This window comes from Numenius arquata, chromosome W (genome assembly GCF_964106895.1).
Source record: "Numenius arquata chromosome W, bNumArq3.hap1.1, whole genome shotgun sequence".
Taxonomy (NCBI): domain Eukaryota; kingdom Metazoa; phylum Chordata; class Aves; order Charadriiformes; family Scolopacidae; genus Numenius; species Numenius arquata.
In genome coordinates, this window is record NC_133615.1 from 987,180 (window position 1) to 1,001,739 (window position 14,560).

The following is a 14,560-nucleotide window of genomic DNA, read 5'->3' on the forward strand; positions in this document are numbered from 1 at the left end:
TTTGCAGAGTCAGGTCTCCAGGCCAGTTCCCAGTTATCCCAGACCGAGCTCTTCTGTGCCAGGTTTCATCCAGTCCTGCTCAGATGGCAGGACCCTGGTTTTTATAGAAGTCCCTGGATTAAACCGCAGGTACCTGGATTAAGTTTTTAATGAGCTATTTCAGCATCTAAACATGTTACCTGATTCTGAAAATGCCCATCTTCCCGCTGCTTCCCAGGTTGCCGCTGAAGGCAGCGGGTCTCTTCTTCTATATTTATATTTAAATATAAAATTGCATAGTTAAATTGCCTACAGCAGGTTTAAGAACATAATTTTAAGCATTTTTTTTTTCCTTTCCAAATCAGGGCAGACAGTTTTTCACGCGAGTACCTACCGTGTGCTAAATGTGCCGTTGTCTACATGATGCTATAAATTATTGGACTGACTTATTCCATGAAATAATCTCCTGAACGTATAGGAGCGGAGCATTAACCTGGTTGTTCTTTTCCCCTGCCTCGTGGGAGCCCTGGTGCCCTCCCCAGATTGTTGTGATATATTGCAGCATCGCTGCCAACTCCTAATGAGATTACTAATGCAGTGTAACTGGGTAGCAAATTATTAAATGCTATTCCATACCATTATTCAGCTTATTTTAGCAATTTGTGTGAGGGGCGCTCCTTGTAAATCAAACTCCTCGTATATTATTTTTGTTAATTAAGAGTTAAATTAAATCCAACATGTTAAACATTGCATCACTGACAAGAATATCGGACCACGTACTTCACAAGGAGCTGCTTCACCGAAGGGTAGCGTTAGGCCTGGCGTTGGGGGAGCAGAAGAGGGAGGGCTTTGGAGCTGGGACGACTTCTGCATGTTCTCCTCCATTACCTGGGGCTTCTGAGTGGCTTTTCTGGTATGATGGTATTTTCTCTAAATATTACCATATCCGAAGCGTAACATTTCTCATTCATAAGTATATAATAACTATTAAAAAAATTTAATTTGTATATCTGACTAGTGGCACTTGTAGAAACTTGGTGTCTAAAACAAAAAAAATCATTGAAGGTGATTAAATATGAAATTTTTCATGTGTTGTTGGGTCTCTAAGTTGAGTTTCAGCAATGGTTTTCTCTTCCACATGTAGCCGTGTTTTGTTTGTTGTGTGTCTTACCACGTGGGGGTGTCTCTCAGAAAATCAGAACGTTCTAGCTGCACTCAGATTTTCCTTACAAAGCTGCGGTTCTCCTAGATTACACAAACATGCAAAAAAAAAAAAAAAAGGAAAATGTATTTATTTAGAAGCTCAATGCAGATTTCTCCCAGAAAGGGAACAAAGTGAATGTTAAAATAAGAAGGTAACCTTTGACTCTGGGTGTCACTAGCCCTTCTCAGGGCTACGTAGCTGAGATGAGCATCTGAGTGTTTCTCACCAGTCTTGGGAAGGTCTTCAGAGGAGCTTGGTGGGCAGATTGGGCAGGGCGCGGGGCTGAGATATGGTTGAATTGTTGAGGTGACTGTTATTTGCAAGAGAAGACAACGGTCTACGTGACAAAGATGTTTGCAGATATGGATACAAGCCCTTATCCGTCTTGCCTGAGGTCCTTGGTGCCGTGCAGTCCAGAGAAGCTGGGGCTGGAACTGGGAGAGAGCTGGAGGGACCGTGTGCTGTGTATTGGGGTGCTGCTGTGGGAGAAGGGGGAGACAGGAAAGGGGGGAAAAAAGCAGTGTAGAAGTTAGTGATGGAGAACAAGGAGGATACATGATGAGCCCTCCTAGAAGTCCACAGTTGTCTCCTAGTTGGCTGTCGTATCCTAAGTGGCCTGCCCTTGGGTAGGTTTTAATCAATGTTTCCACCATCCATCACCTTTTGGCTGTGGTTACTAGTTGGGAACCGAAATGTCCATTTGCTTTGTATCAAGACCTTCGTAATCTATTGCTACAAGGAGAGTTCAAGTAAATCTGCTCTTACGTATTTTTAAGTCATGGTGTAGAACATGTGCGCTTTGCCTGGAGCAGTGGGATTAATTATTGTAATTTCAGAGGGCTCTATGTTATTGGGTGCAAGTAAGAATTAAATACTTTAACACTAATATAGAGTATATATGAATGTACAGGAAACTAATTAGATAACCCCAGTTTATAAACCACATTCATTTTATAACTGAAAGAGTCCTGAGAAACAGATGCTTTCCCACTAAACTCTATCTCCTGTCAGGTTGAAATAAGTTAAAAAAAGACCCATTTTGCTCAGGAAACCCTTCTCCCACAGCGCTCCCTACCCCCAAACTCTCCAAAACAAGAACAAAATCAAGCCTGCTAAGCTGGAAAGTGCAATATAACTAGAACCTTGAACTTTTTCTTCCTATCTGCTTATGGTTCCAGCGGATCTGCTACAAACTGGATAAATGCTGAAGTTGGGCCAAGGGACTGGCTATGTGAAAGTCGTCTGTCCTTCCAAGCACAAAGTCTATGTCATAAGTGTGTTAGAAAATAGCTTTTGTAACTCTCCGAAATACAATGTGAGGTTTTATGACCTCACCCGCCGGCAGGACAATGCCTTTCTTTGTTACGAATATTAAGATTGGGAACAGTTTAGATTTGTTTACACTGTTGACGTTTTACAGCAAAGGCTGTCAAGTGGTGCCTCAGACCGTCCCTGGGTATTTGTATAGACTTTGGAAATTCAGGCAGAAAAAGAAAATGACCAGCTGATTCAAATGAATTTTCCAATTATTTGTGGCTTTAAGAGCAGGGGTTGAAGTGTATTGTATATATCTGGCAGCTGGTCCTACTTCTTTGAAAAAAACCAAAACCCTAAAGCTTTGTATCTAATCCCTTGAGCAAACCAATAGTAAATTGTTTATCAAATAAGTAGTAGAATTTTTCCATTTTGAATCCATGCTTGCTTTGTCACGGGAAGGATAATTCGATGCCATTTCCCACGTGCTGGAGGTGTGTGGACTCACGGTTTGTCTGTTCCTTTTCCCTTCTTCAAGCCCGAACGTGGTGCAACGTCTCCCCATGCCGTGCCTGCAGTCTGTCACCCTCCCCTCTATTGTCTGCTACTAACCCCACCTTCCATTCTTCACAAATCCCATTATTGTTTCCCATCTCGTATTTAAGTTTTCCTCACTGGTTTCCATGGCCCATCCCAGTCTGTGCTTTTCTTCTTGACTCCATCTCCCAGCTTCTCTCTCTTGAAATCAGTCCTCGACTACTTCTTTCATCTCCAAGCTTCATACTGCCCTTCTTCCACATCACCTCCCTCTCTATTTTTTTTTCGATCGTGTCCTGATGATATTTAGAGCAAAATCTTCAAAAAAGATTGCATCAATGAATATGCATTTTAAATTTGCCGATCCTTTAAATGTCTAGGTTAAACTTACTCTTCCCTTGATCCATCTCTCTTTAATCCTTCTTCTGCGTTTTTGTCACTTTTTGTTGAGCTCGTTCTTAGTTAGTTCTTAAAAAAACATAATACTCTGAGGAAAAAAAAAATCTTTTGAAAAACAAATCAGCAGAAAAGGTCTCAATCCCCCGAACGAGTGTGTTTAACTTAATTGGTATTAGCAGTTTGTGACGTACTGTTTGTAAGGTGCTTCAGAGCACAAAGAGGAAATAGCAATCCCGAAGTATCTGTTTATCGTACTTGTCTAAGTAGGATAATCATAATTAGAGTCTAGGATTTTTCCCACCCTTCTCATTTTTGACACAACTGTAATTCATACAATGAGAAATGCTAATCATGAGGTAGTACGGCGTGTGTACGAAAAGTCTCTTTTGTGTTGAGATCTCGGGCCTTTTCCTTCCCGTTTGAGGACATTTTGACTGTTAAATCCCATATAAAATTACATTCGTTGGTTAATGTACTATTTTTTTTTTTTTTATCCTGGCCCAGGAGCAGAACCACCATCAGCTTTTTTGAACTAATGTGGTAGAAAAACAGGGTCTGGCTTTTCCTTTCACATAACCTGCCCTTGTCATCTGCTGCCGGCTGCATCCTTTGGTTCTCCTCTGTCACCCAAACTACTATCGTAAAAGCCAGTCTGGGGAGGGGTTTTCATAGCTCTGAAGACCCTTTCCCCTGGTAAGCGTGGGCTTCCCCCTCTTGTCCGCCTCAGTTGTCACCACCGCTGCTCTTAGCTCGCTTGGTCACCCTTCTCTGTGCTCCTGTGCCACGTTTCATAGAATCACAGCATGGGTCGGGTTGGAAGGGACCTTAAAGCCCACCCAGTCCCACTCCCCTGCCCTGGGCAGGGACACCTCTCACCAGACCAGGTTGCTCCAAGCCCTGTCCCAGCCTGGCCTTGGACCTCTCCAGGGATGGGGAGGTGCGTGTCACCAGCCACCCTTGCGCTGAAGCAGAAGGAACTTGCCTGCCAGGAGCACGGTGGCCAGGAGACGCCCGCTCTTGGTGTGCAGGAGTCAAGTGCTGGGAAGGAACCACCATTTTCCTTGGCATCTTTTCCCAAGGCAAACACATTACAGCACTTTCAGGGAGGTTAAGCAAATGTATTAATTTTGACTACAGCATATTACCTTTCTTCTTTGGAAAGTCATCTTAAATAATTAGGCTTCGAGCTCCCCAAGGAGCATTTGGAAGATTTTCCTTTCGCTCTGGTCTTCCACAGCAGATCCCATCTGCTGTATAGGTAAATTCAGGAACGCGACACTTCTCTGAAATATATATTCTAGTTAGTCACAAAAAATAAAAAGTCATCAATTTAAGCATTTTTATGCTCTTGCATGTTCAAATATTTTCCAAGTTCGTTACAGTATTTTGGAATTACAGTAATGCAATTCTCTTTCAGAGCCACAAAGACAAATAATTATAGCAATAAATATTATTTTGCACTTCTGCACATGAAATGACCGTTCTTCAGGTATTATCTTTGGCTTGATACGTAGTTTATTCAGACCCTGTAAAAAAAAAAATATGGCCTGGAACTGAGTTAAAGTTAAAGAAACATAATTCTGTATTTCTTGTTCTGAAGCTGATAGAAAAAGGCCAGATTTTTCTCACTCAGCACCTGTATCGCTACGTTTGTTAAATGGCAGGATTTTTGATTGTGCCGTTTCTCTGAATGTTGCCGTTCTAAATGTGAAGTATCATTTATTCTGAACGAAGGGAACGCAAATACCGAAGACGATGGTTTAGCCTTAATTGAAATCAAATGGCAAACTCCCCCAGCAGGAGAATTTCACCCCTCTCTTTTCATAGCAAGGAGGTTTAGCCAGTGAAAACTGGATTTGCCCTTTCTGCTCACTTTACTATTTGAACATTTAGGAAACAAAATTGTGTGTGTGTGTATATATATACACATATATTCTTCTTCTCTTTTTCCTTCTGTTATCTCGCCTAGTTCCTGGCTGACTGCTACTGTCTCTGACACCAGGTGCATGCTCCATTTTACGTGTGGTTTTTTTCATCTGTATAATCTTTCAAGTGGCACCTTTTTTTTTTTTTTTTTTTTTTTTTGGTAACACTTCAGTTCTTAGTTACTTTTGCTACTTTGAGCCTTCCCTTTCTTATTTTCCCTCCGTCTCTGTGAGCAAAATGCCTGGGATATCCGTGTTGCTGTTGACAGAGTAAAGCACAAGAATATAGTTTCCTGGCCTGTGATTTTAAGGTCTTTACGTATGTGCCCAAATTTGTTATTGGAGGTGGTGGGAGGTTCAAATGAAACTGTATTCCAGAATCATCTAGTTTATTGTCCTGTGTTATTGCTACAGTCTGGGATGATTTCCCAAGTATTTGTTTGGATTACTTCTGCAAAGAGGAGTTTGGTTTGGTTTTTTTTTTTCTGGGTTTGAGTGTTTTTCCAGAAAAAAATACCAATTTTGTAATTCTAAAGTCTCTGGGAGCACCTCAAAGGATTCAAGGAAACTTTTACCAAAGAAAGTTCAAGGGACTGGACATTACAACCAAGGCCAAGTGGCCTTTACATGGTGTCTCCAGTTTATGCATCACAGCCCCTTAAAATAAAGTAGGTGTTGGTCCGAGGGAGTCACACCGTGTGTCTGAGCTAGTGGCCTACTGCGAAAAAAAAACCTCAAAATTACATTTATTAGGCAGTAAGTTGCCCTTTGGGTCACCTAATTCCAAACTTCTTCCCTTTTCTGGAGCTGGGAGGCGTGTGTTAAGCATCTTCATTCTTTTGAGATCCTGAGCTGTTTAATGACACCTAATGATCAAGCTGATGCTTCTCTAAAGCACAGCTGGTGGTGAAGGTGTAATTGCCATCGACTGCACGCTGGCGTGCTCCAACTTCAATATTTGTGGTGGACCATGATGGTATCTGCTCTGATTTTGCTGAACTGGGTCCTGTCTCTGTGTGTTGGGCACGTTTGGAGTCTGTTTAGCAGATGGGGAGCACCAGGGGGTCTGGGTGGAGCGTGAGCTGGAGGATCTCAGAGCCCCGTGTCCTTGCTTGGGGGCTCCCAGGGCGTCCCTCCCCCTTTCAGAAGTCCAGGGAACCTCGGTGCAGGAAGCAGAACTTTGCAGGCTGCCGAAAAGTGCTTTTAGGGTTCGGTGGCTGCTCAACTGGGGACTTTCCAGACCTCATTCTGCTGCCTAAGTGCAGGTTTTGGCCCCAAAATCAGACTTCTCGCTGCATCCTTAAGCATCGGTGGCCTCTCTGAAGGCCCAGATCATTAATAGAGGTAATAGGATTCGAATCCAGCCAAACACGATCTGAACATCTTTTCTGGATTCAGTTGAATGTGCTTTTCCCAGGTTCTTTGCTTAAAAAGCTCAGAATGGTTTGCCTCCATCTAAACGCCAGTTTTACTTCTTTTAGTTAGAACTTCTGAGACGCTGAATGAAGCTTTAGTTACATTATTTAAACCCCACTGTTAATTGTGTATGAATCGCATGCTGAAAAACTGACCACATCTGTCCGTGATGATTTGCTTTTTGGAATGCCACATTGCCTAACGCCGGCCATTAAGTGAGGTTAATTTACAGGAGCCAGATTCTGGGGAAAATGACATATGTGTTCGAGTTTATGCACTCTGGGATAAATCCAAGCTCTGAGAATAAGTCACTGGAGAATTTTGCATTGACTTTGGTGTCATTAGGGTTTCGCTGTCCTAATTACCTAAGTCGCAGTACTTACCGGGCACATAATAAATTTCTGGAATTAGGTTTAGGAGCTTACAAACCTTCTTGCAATATCTGTCATACTAAATTATTACTAAACTGGGCTAGATTAACTAGGTAGTAATTAGTGAGGGTTTGGTGTGTGGTTTTATTTCTTCCTTTTCGGGTGAGGGAGAAGCGCTGTTGATTTGCGGGCTGGTTGGAGGGGGCCAGAAGTTGGGTGGCTTTTGCCCGTGGATGGCTCGCACCAAGAGGATGCTTGTAAATAAGATGAGAAGAGACAAGGAGCGGGCGTGTGAGGGGCAGAGGCCCATCTGTCCATCCACTGCTTGTACCCGTCACATCACCCCTTCGAGGCCACCGGCGTAACCCTTCAGGGGGGCGCTGAGCCCACTCCGGTGACACTCCGTGTCTGCTCGTGGGCCGCGGGGGACGTGGTGACTCTCTGAGGGCTTGTAGGAGGTCGCTGGTGACAGCGGGGCAGTGGGAGACAGCGTGGTCCCAACACACCAACAGCGGGAAAGCTTTGACCGGCTCTGCTTCCACTGAAAAAATACTTTCCAGCAAATTCACCGATGTGATAAAACTGTATTTGATTATTTGCTCTTTATAACTGTTTATGTCCAAGAACAATTTTCTTCTTCCTAAACTCTCAATTTCCCAGCTGAAGATCCTGGGTACAGTTGAAAAAGCATCTTTTTTTCCCCAGCTAGAGCTTGCATTTTTATAGAGCTCTGTGATACGTGTTTTAGACCGAGTTCCTCCTTTTTGTCTGTAGCTGAGATAAAGAATTAGTAGTTTAAAACAATAACTACATGTTCCACTATGATCAAGGAATTAGATAATCTGGCATGTTTGCTTAAGGGGTCTGTATCTTGGGGCTTTTATAGGGCAGTATTAAAGCCCTGAGCCTTCTTATTATGCCAATACCCAGAAGATTGCTTTAATGAGAAGTAAAGGGCCTTTTTCCAATTACAAGGGAATAACTGTATTAAGTTCCTGTGTTATGTCAACCTGCTTTGATTTGATTACTGCGAAAGAAATGGATTTATCTGTCAGTGTTACTTAATTAAGCCTTCTCATTGATGTTTTGCAGAGTAATATAGTGTAGTTTGCACATTTAAGTATAAATACAAAGAAAATTGGTCGAAAGCTAAGACGCGACCCCTGAAGATAAGGCACAAGAGCCATTGCTTGTCGTTTTCTGATCAGAGTCCAGAACTTTTCACTTTGGTGGAAGACCTTGAGTGTGACATGGGCTCAGATTAAAGCAAGGTAAAGGGCAAGGAGTTTTCAACCAAAATGGAGATGCCTAAGTAGTTTGGAGTCAAGGCAAATCTTACAGAATTATTCTGTGAGGTTAGTCTCCTAATCTCTAACCAATACAGTATCTTGGGTGTGTAGAATGATGTCTGTTTTCCACCGATGCATCCCCAAAGCTGTCCCCCTCCCTGCCCAGGAGTGTCCTTTGCTCGGCGGCGTGTCCCCCTGCCTCGGCAGGGCTTTCTGGCTTAGTCTTGGCTGTGCGCAGGGACTCGGGCTGGGATGGTTGCAGAGACCAGGAATTACCCCAGCCCTGAGGTCCTTGGTGTTCCTGCGTTATTTTAAGCATCTGACAGTGCCCTCTGGTCATGGGTGTGCTTGGCTGGAGGGAGAAGTAGGGGTAACGCAGCAAAGAATACCAGAAAGGACAGCCAGGGGAATTCAGCTCACCACAAAAGCGTGTTTTACTGTAAGCACATAAATAGCTTCTTTCACATCATTGAGACCATCCAGTAGTTGGCCATGAAGCCAGTACTGCCATGTGCTGCTGGAAAGCACTGGGCATCTTTGGGAGCGTGGTGACCCTCCTCTGTGCCTGGAAAAAACCCCATTTTTTGAAGAACATGACAAAAAAGAGGCACCGTGAGTAGGTTAAATGGCATCTATAAGCCCAGCATCTGTTAAGAGGTGACAGAAGACTCTTGGCTGGAGCCAAGTGGTGGGATCCCAAAGGGAAGAGCTCAGCAACCGAGTGCACCCCTTGCCTGGGCTGGTGCAACGGAACAGGGTTGAAGCTTAGGTGCTGGCTTTGTCACCTCTCTGGAGGTGGACTCGGAGCTGTCACCCGGTTCCCCGAGTGCTGCCGCCGAGGGTTGAGCTGTTCCACTCGTCCATGGATTTGGGAAGCTCCGCTCGAGGGTGGGATGTTGCCCATGGGAGTCAATGGGATAACATCCACTGGTTTTTAGCAGGCAATGGATCGGGGCTCTACAGAGTTAATTGCCTGTTACATAACACAAATGATTTTTAAAAATATGCCTAATTAACCTAATAGAATGGTTGATCTGATCTGTCAGGTAAATGATACACATTTTCTTTCTTTTTCTGGAGCTTAATTAAATATTTACCTAAGAGTGTCTTGTGCTATTAACACGTTCATCTGTTACTGAGATAATAGGAATTGTAATTGGGGGAAAGTATTAAACTATACAAATGTGTAGGGGTTTTTAGGGTTTTTTGTGGTGTTTTTTAATCTTGGAAATCAACCAGATTTGGTCACAGCAGCCGTATTTTAAAGTGCTAATGACCGTATCTGGTTCTCAGACCAGGGAAGTTCCCACTGATCTTGGAAGTCCGGATGAACCACTGCACGGGTGGGACGGGAGCCGCTCGTGTGCGTAGCCTTTGGCAGCACCCGGAGAAAGTTTCTCTAGCCAGCAAAGACCAAAGACGTATTTTTTCCAATTAGATTAAAGCTACTGTTTGTGCGTGGCAAAAGGCAAGCGATATTATTATTTCATTAGGATGCTGGTGGGTACACAGGAGTGAGTTGGAAAATAGCACTGAAATGTGCAATAATACTGTTCTAGATCAATGTCAATCACATTTCCTCGTATTTAACATACTGTAAGTAAAAAAAGTAATGGATTTAAGCAGTACGGTCCAGCCCATCAACGGGCTAAAGGATGTGATTAACGTTAAGCACGAGTGATCTCACTTACTTGAATTAACATGGGAGTGAACTCTGATTTGGGTGGAATTATTCACAGGCTTCCATGAAACCTGTGGGCAAGCGCTTCGCTGAACCCGTGTTGTGTTTGGCTATTAAGTTTTTAGCCAAGTGGAAAATCTCAGGAGCCTCCCAGCTTGTTTCAGTCAAGGTTTCGTGATGGCAGCGGTTCCACAAGCCTGTCTCAGGGTACCTGAGTGCACTGTGGAGCATCTTCTGCTTCTGTGTCGGTGGGAGCCTCTGGAGTTGAGCTGGGGTCTTCTCCTGGGCCTTGGGGCAACCTCAGAAGTAGCGTGGCCAGCCCGGAGGTGCGCATCACTGTACCCGAGAGAGATAGATTGGGGTGTCTCTGGAAGAAGTCACCGTTTGGGTCTTTTTGTTGGGCTCCACATTTGAAAGAACGTTCAATATTACAGGGAAGTTTTCATACCAATAAACTGGGTTAATTGACAATAATGGGAAAGACTTGGGGAAAGTGGAAAATAAAAATAGTTGCGTCGGAGAAGAAATATTGGGAATTGTGAAACGTGGAGAGCATTCATAGGCAAAATGTGTCTATGACCTGATTTTTGTCAAGGAAAATGTAGTAGTAGAGGGGCGGAATCCCTTCCCTTGCCCTGCTGGGGGTGCAGCCCAGGATGCGTGGGGCTTTCTGGGCTGTGAGTGCATCTTGCAGGCCCATGGCCAGCTTTTCACCCACCAGTGCCCCCAAGTCCTTTTTGGCAGGACTGCTCTCCATCCCTTCATCCCCAGCCTTTATGGACACCAGGGGTTGCTCCCACCCAGGGACAGGACCCTGCACTTGCCCTTGTAGAACCTCATGAGGTTCCCATGGCCCCACTTCCTGAGCCTGTCCAGGTCCCTCTGAGTGGTACCCTGTCCCTCAGGCCTGTCACTGTCCCACACAGCTTGGTGTCATCTGCAGCAGCTAAAATGCACAGAAGGAATGTCTCAGCCTGCCATTTTCTGTCTTTTGTGGCAAATCGAGGAGGAACTTGTAGGAGTCCTGGTTCTGTGGTCCATACCCTGAACGGCAGGTTTCCCCACATCCTCACACATATGCAATGGGACATGATATTCCTGGAGATACCCTCTCGAACGGAGGGGACATCAAACGATAGAGGAAAAGACAGAAATACCCGCTCTGGCTTTAGGAACGGGCTTTTCTCTTCTTGAGATACCAACGTGCGTGTGATTACAAGTACATCTACCCCAAACGCGCCTTACTTAAACTTCTAGCTTTCGTCTGGTTTATCCTGTTTTCTTTTTACTGTTTGACAATACCTATTTTTATGCATTTTTATTTTTTTAATTGATAGGCTTTTAACGGGTACAGCACAGTCACTTTTTAAAGTGTTGGGAAACACTGAGCCGCTGAAGTAATTTTTATGTTCAAACCTCAGGTTCCTGAGGGTCCGGTTCATTTCTGCTGTGAATTTAAATGAGTTAATTTAAGCAGTGGGTCAGAAGCCACTACCATCGGAGTAGCCCTGTGCCTGATTCTTAATTAAAGGCAACAGGAGATTAATTTGAAACATTAATTTAAAAGTGCCTATACAAAAGGAAAGAATTATTGCAATAAAGCCTAAAGAACTTTTTTGTCCCTAGATGTAGAAGACAGAACTAGCTCAGGGTCCTGGGGGAATACAGGACATCCTAGTCCATCCAGGGTAAGTATATCTAATCTTTTTCCCCAAACCAGACTTACTGCATATGTAAATTTACAATCTTAAATATGAGTTTTACACCTGATTGCGTGGAAAAATGGGCATGCAAAGTTGGCCGTAGCCTGTCTTCTCTTGAAAATTGCCTTTTTTTTTTTCTTTTTGAACATTCAAACCTGATCCTGTGATTGAATTTGGCACCTGCTCCGCTACTTCTAACAGGTAGCGAGAATATTAATTAACCATTTTTTCCTTGTGGGGCCATATCAGCCACCGCTACCGCCGAGAGTGCAGGTGGAGCAGAGATGTTGTTGCCGACTGTTTCACTTTCTGCAGCTGGATTTTTAGGGATGTGGGTGTCACTAAAGCTAAGGAGAGGGATGGTGCCCCCGCCATGGGTGGCGCTTGTCCCATGCCGGGGCTTGCCGGCCACTCCATGGCCATCCACAGCCACCCCAGGGCCTGAGCTCAGGGCAGCAAAGCTGGAGAGGGGCTACCAGGTCTGTCTCCCCGTGCCAGGGCTGCCGCCCCCCGCAGCAAACCTCAGCCCCTCCGTGCCTCTGGTCAGGGGGTTTTGAACCCTTCTCCTCGGGCAGGGGATGTCCTGGGTGTTTTGGCACCATCTGAGCTCTGGGGAGGTGGCCCGGCTGCCAGCCACTTGCCCACCTCTCCAGACACCGCTGAGGATGTCATGGCCATCTCGCATGGTCCCCACCTACGTGTGGGACCCCCCTCCGGGGAAGGCAGACACTGAGCCGCTCTCTGGCACGCTGAGACTCGGCGTTGGCTGGGATTTGTGACACAGCTGGTGGCAGTCACGGCGACTGTGGCTGGGGACAGTTATCCACATCCTTTAGCCACCTCAGGATGGGGATGCCGGTTACTTTGGTGGGGAAGAAAAGCTATTTCCAGCAGAGCAGCGACGTGGTGTGATGCTGGGGACAGCCCTGCTGATGTCCCCGTATCCCCCCTCCCCAGCCGGAGCATCCCTGCTTCCCCCATCCTCGGGGCTGCAGGGAAGAGCTGATTATTTCTGTTTACTCCCCGCAAATGCGTGAAGTACACTTAGGCTGGGCAAAAAGTGGCTTCGCTCTTACTTATGCCCTTATTTAAACAGTTTGTTTAAATTGCTTTTTAATTGTTTTCTAATTAACGTTGAAGGATCGGGGCTCGCGAGCGGCGCTGCCGGGAGCTCCCTGCCCTCCAGTGTCTGGCTGTTCATCCCGGGTCCGTCCTTCCCCCTCGGGGCAAGTTCTGCCCTCGGTGGACCTTGGGCCAGCGGAGGGTTTTCGGTGGCTGTTGGCAGCCCGGGGGGGTCCCCCCATTTATGGCACGATGAGGGGGGACCCTGGCCCTGCCACCGAGGGAGGGAAGCCCGACACCTTTTCTTATTCCATCCTGCTTAGCATCCATTACGTCATTACTGCTCACATCTGTCGGTTTTATTTTTATCCCTTTTTTTTTCCTTGACACTTGTATTGCTTCCGAGAGAAAAATGTTTTGAAAAGTAAATTCGAAATTTGCACACACAATTATTTATGCATGCAAAAACTTGAATGTGAGCGTACAATTAAGTTTTGAGAGATAAAGGAAAGAGCACGAGCCTGGGAAGAATTCTGGGGTTTGAATCGGGGCTGTGCATTAACTTGCCGCGTTATTCTGCAACCGGCCTGACCCCTCTCTCTCTCCCTCTTTGTAAAAAGATGATGGTATTTCCACCTTGGGAGAAAGAGAGTTTCTCCCGAGTTCTGAACCGAAGAAACAAACCAGTACACGAGTGCTGCGCTTGGCCAATATTTGTAGTTAAATTTAAGATTTTGGCTTTTAAGATTGAGTGACCCGAAGCAGGAGGTTACACCAAGAGTGTTTAAAAAAAAAAAAAAAATTAGTGGCCCGATCCTGGCGAGGCTTTTATACATCCTTGACTGCGGGTAGCGCCTGATGCTGCTGATGCCCAGAGAGGTGCTGAGGGGTACCAAGGCAGTGCAGGGCAGCGGGGTTGGCTTTTCAGTAAGAATTTACTTTCCACACCCACTGAGAAAAACATCAAATTTTTTTTCTTGCAGTCCAGTCCATGTATATAGCAATGAGGTGATTAAGATGACAAACTTCTCCATAACGTTTTGCTTTTTAAATCTGTTTTTAAAAGCAGTATTTCTTTGCTCTTCTCGCATGTGTTACGGGCGAGAAGGCTTGGATGCCAAGAGAGGGCTTTATGCTGAATTGCCCAGCACCAAATTCCAGGAACCTCATCTCGCTCACCCGTGCAGGATTATCCGCACGGCAAAGCGAAGTCAATTACTGATGAAATAAAAATTTGAAACAGCTTTAAGAATGTTCTGGAACACATCACTTCCAACAGAATCAATAGGGGGAAACCAATAAAGGGAACAATATTTCTTATAGCTGGCTTAGAACTTTGAAGGGAAATATGGAACCTGTAGGCTTTGAAAAGTGCTGTTTAAACTTGTAAAATTGTTATTTATTTTTTTTCCCAATTTGTTAACAGAACTATGGAGATGGGACTCACTATGATCATATGGCGAGCAGAGACCTTGGGTCGCATGACAATCTCTCTCCTCCCTTTGTCAATTCCAGAATACAAAGTAAGAAATCAAATTTCTTAACTTGACCGTGGTGTTGACAGTGGAATAAGTGAACCAGAAAGGAAAATTCTGAGGGTTTAAATCCCTCCTCCTCATTTTGGGGGTTGATTGTACTCGGCGTAAGGGTGGGAACAGGGATCTTTATTTTTATTTTTTTGGAAGCTGTCCTGCAATTTGAAAAATGTCTCCCGATGGTGTTTACTGAACAGAACTGTGC

The 14,560-nt window shown here is 44.8% G+C and overlaps 1 protein-coding gene across 2 annotated transcripts in view; it reads left to right on the forward strand.

The window, feature by feature from the left end:
• The window catches only part of LOC141476556 (transcription factor 4-like), a 226,530-nt gene that overhangs the window by 60,613 nt on the left and 151,357 nt on the right, over nucleotides 1-14,560 (forward strand). For both annotated transcript variants that reach the window (XM_074165245.1, XM_074165246.1), the window contains 2 exons: nucleotides 11,682-11,743; nucleotides 14,247-14,343. In XM_074165245.1, the coding sequence (XP_074021346.1) occupies nucleotides 11,682-11,743; nucleotides 14,247-14,343 (159 nt within the window). The remainder of the gene's footprint in view (nucleotides 1-11,681; nucleotides 11,744-14,246; nucleotides 14,344-14,560) is intronic.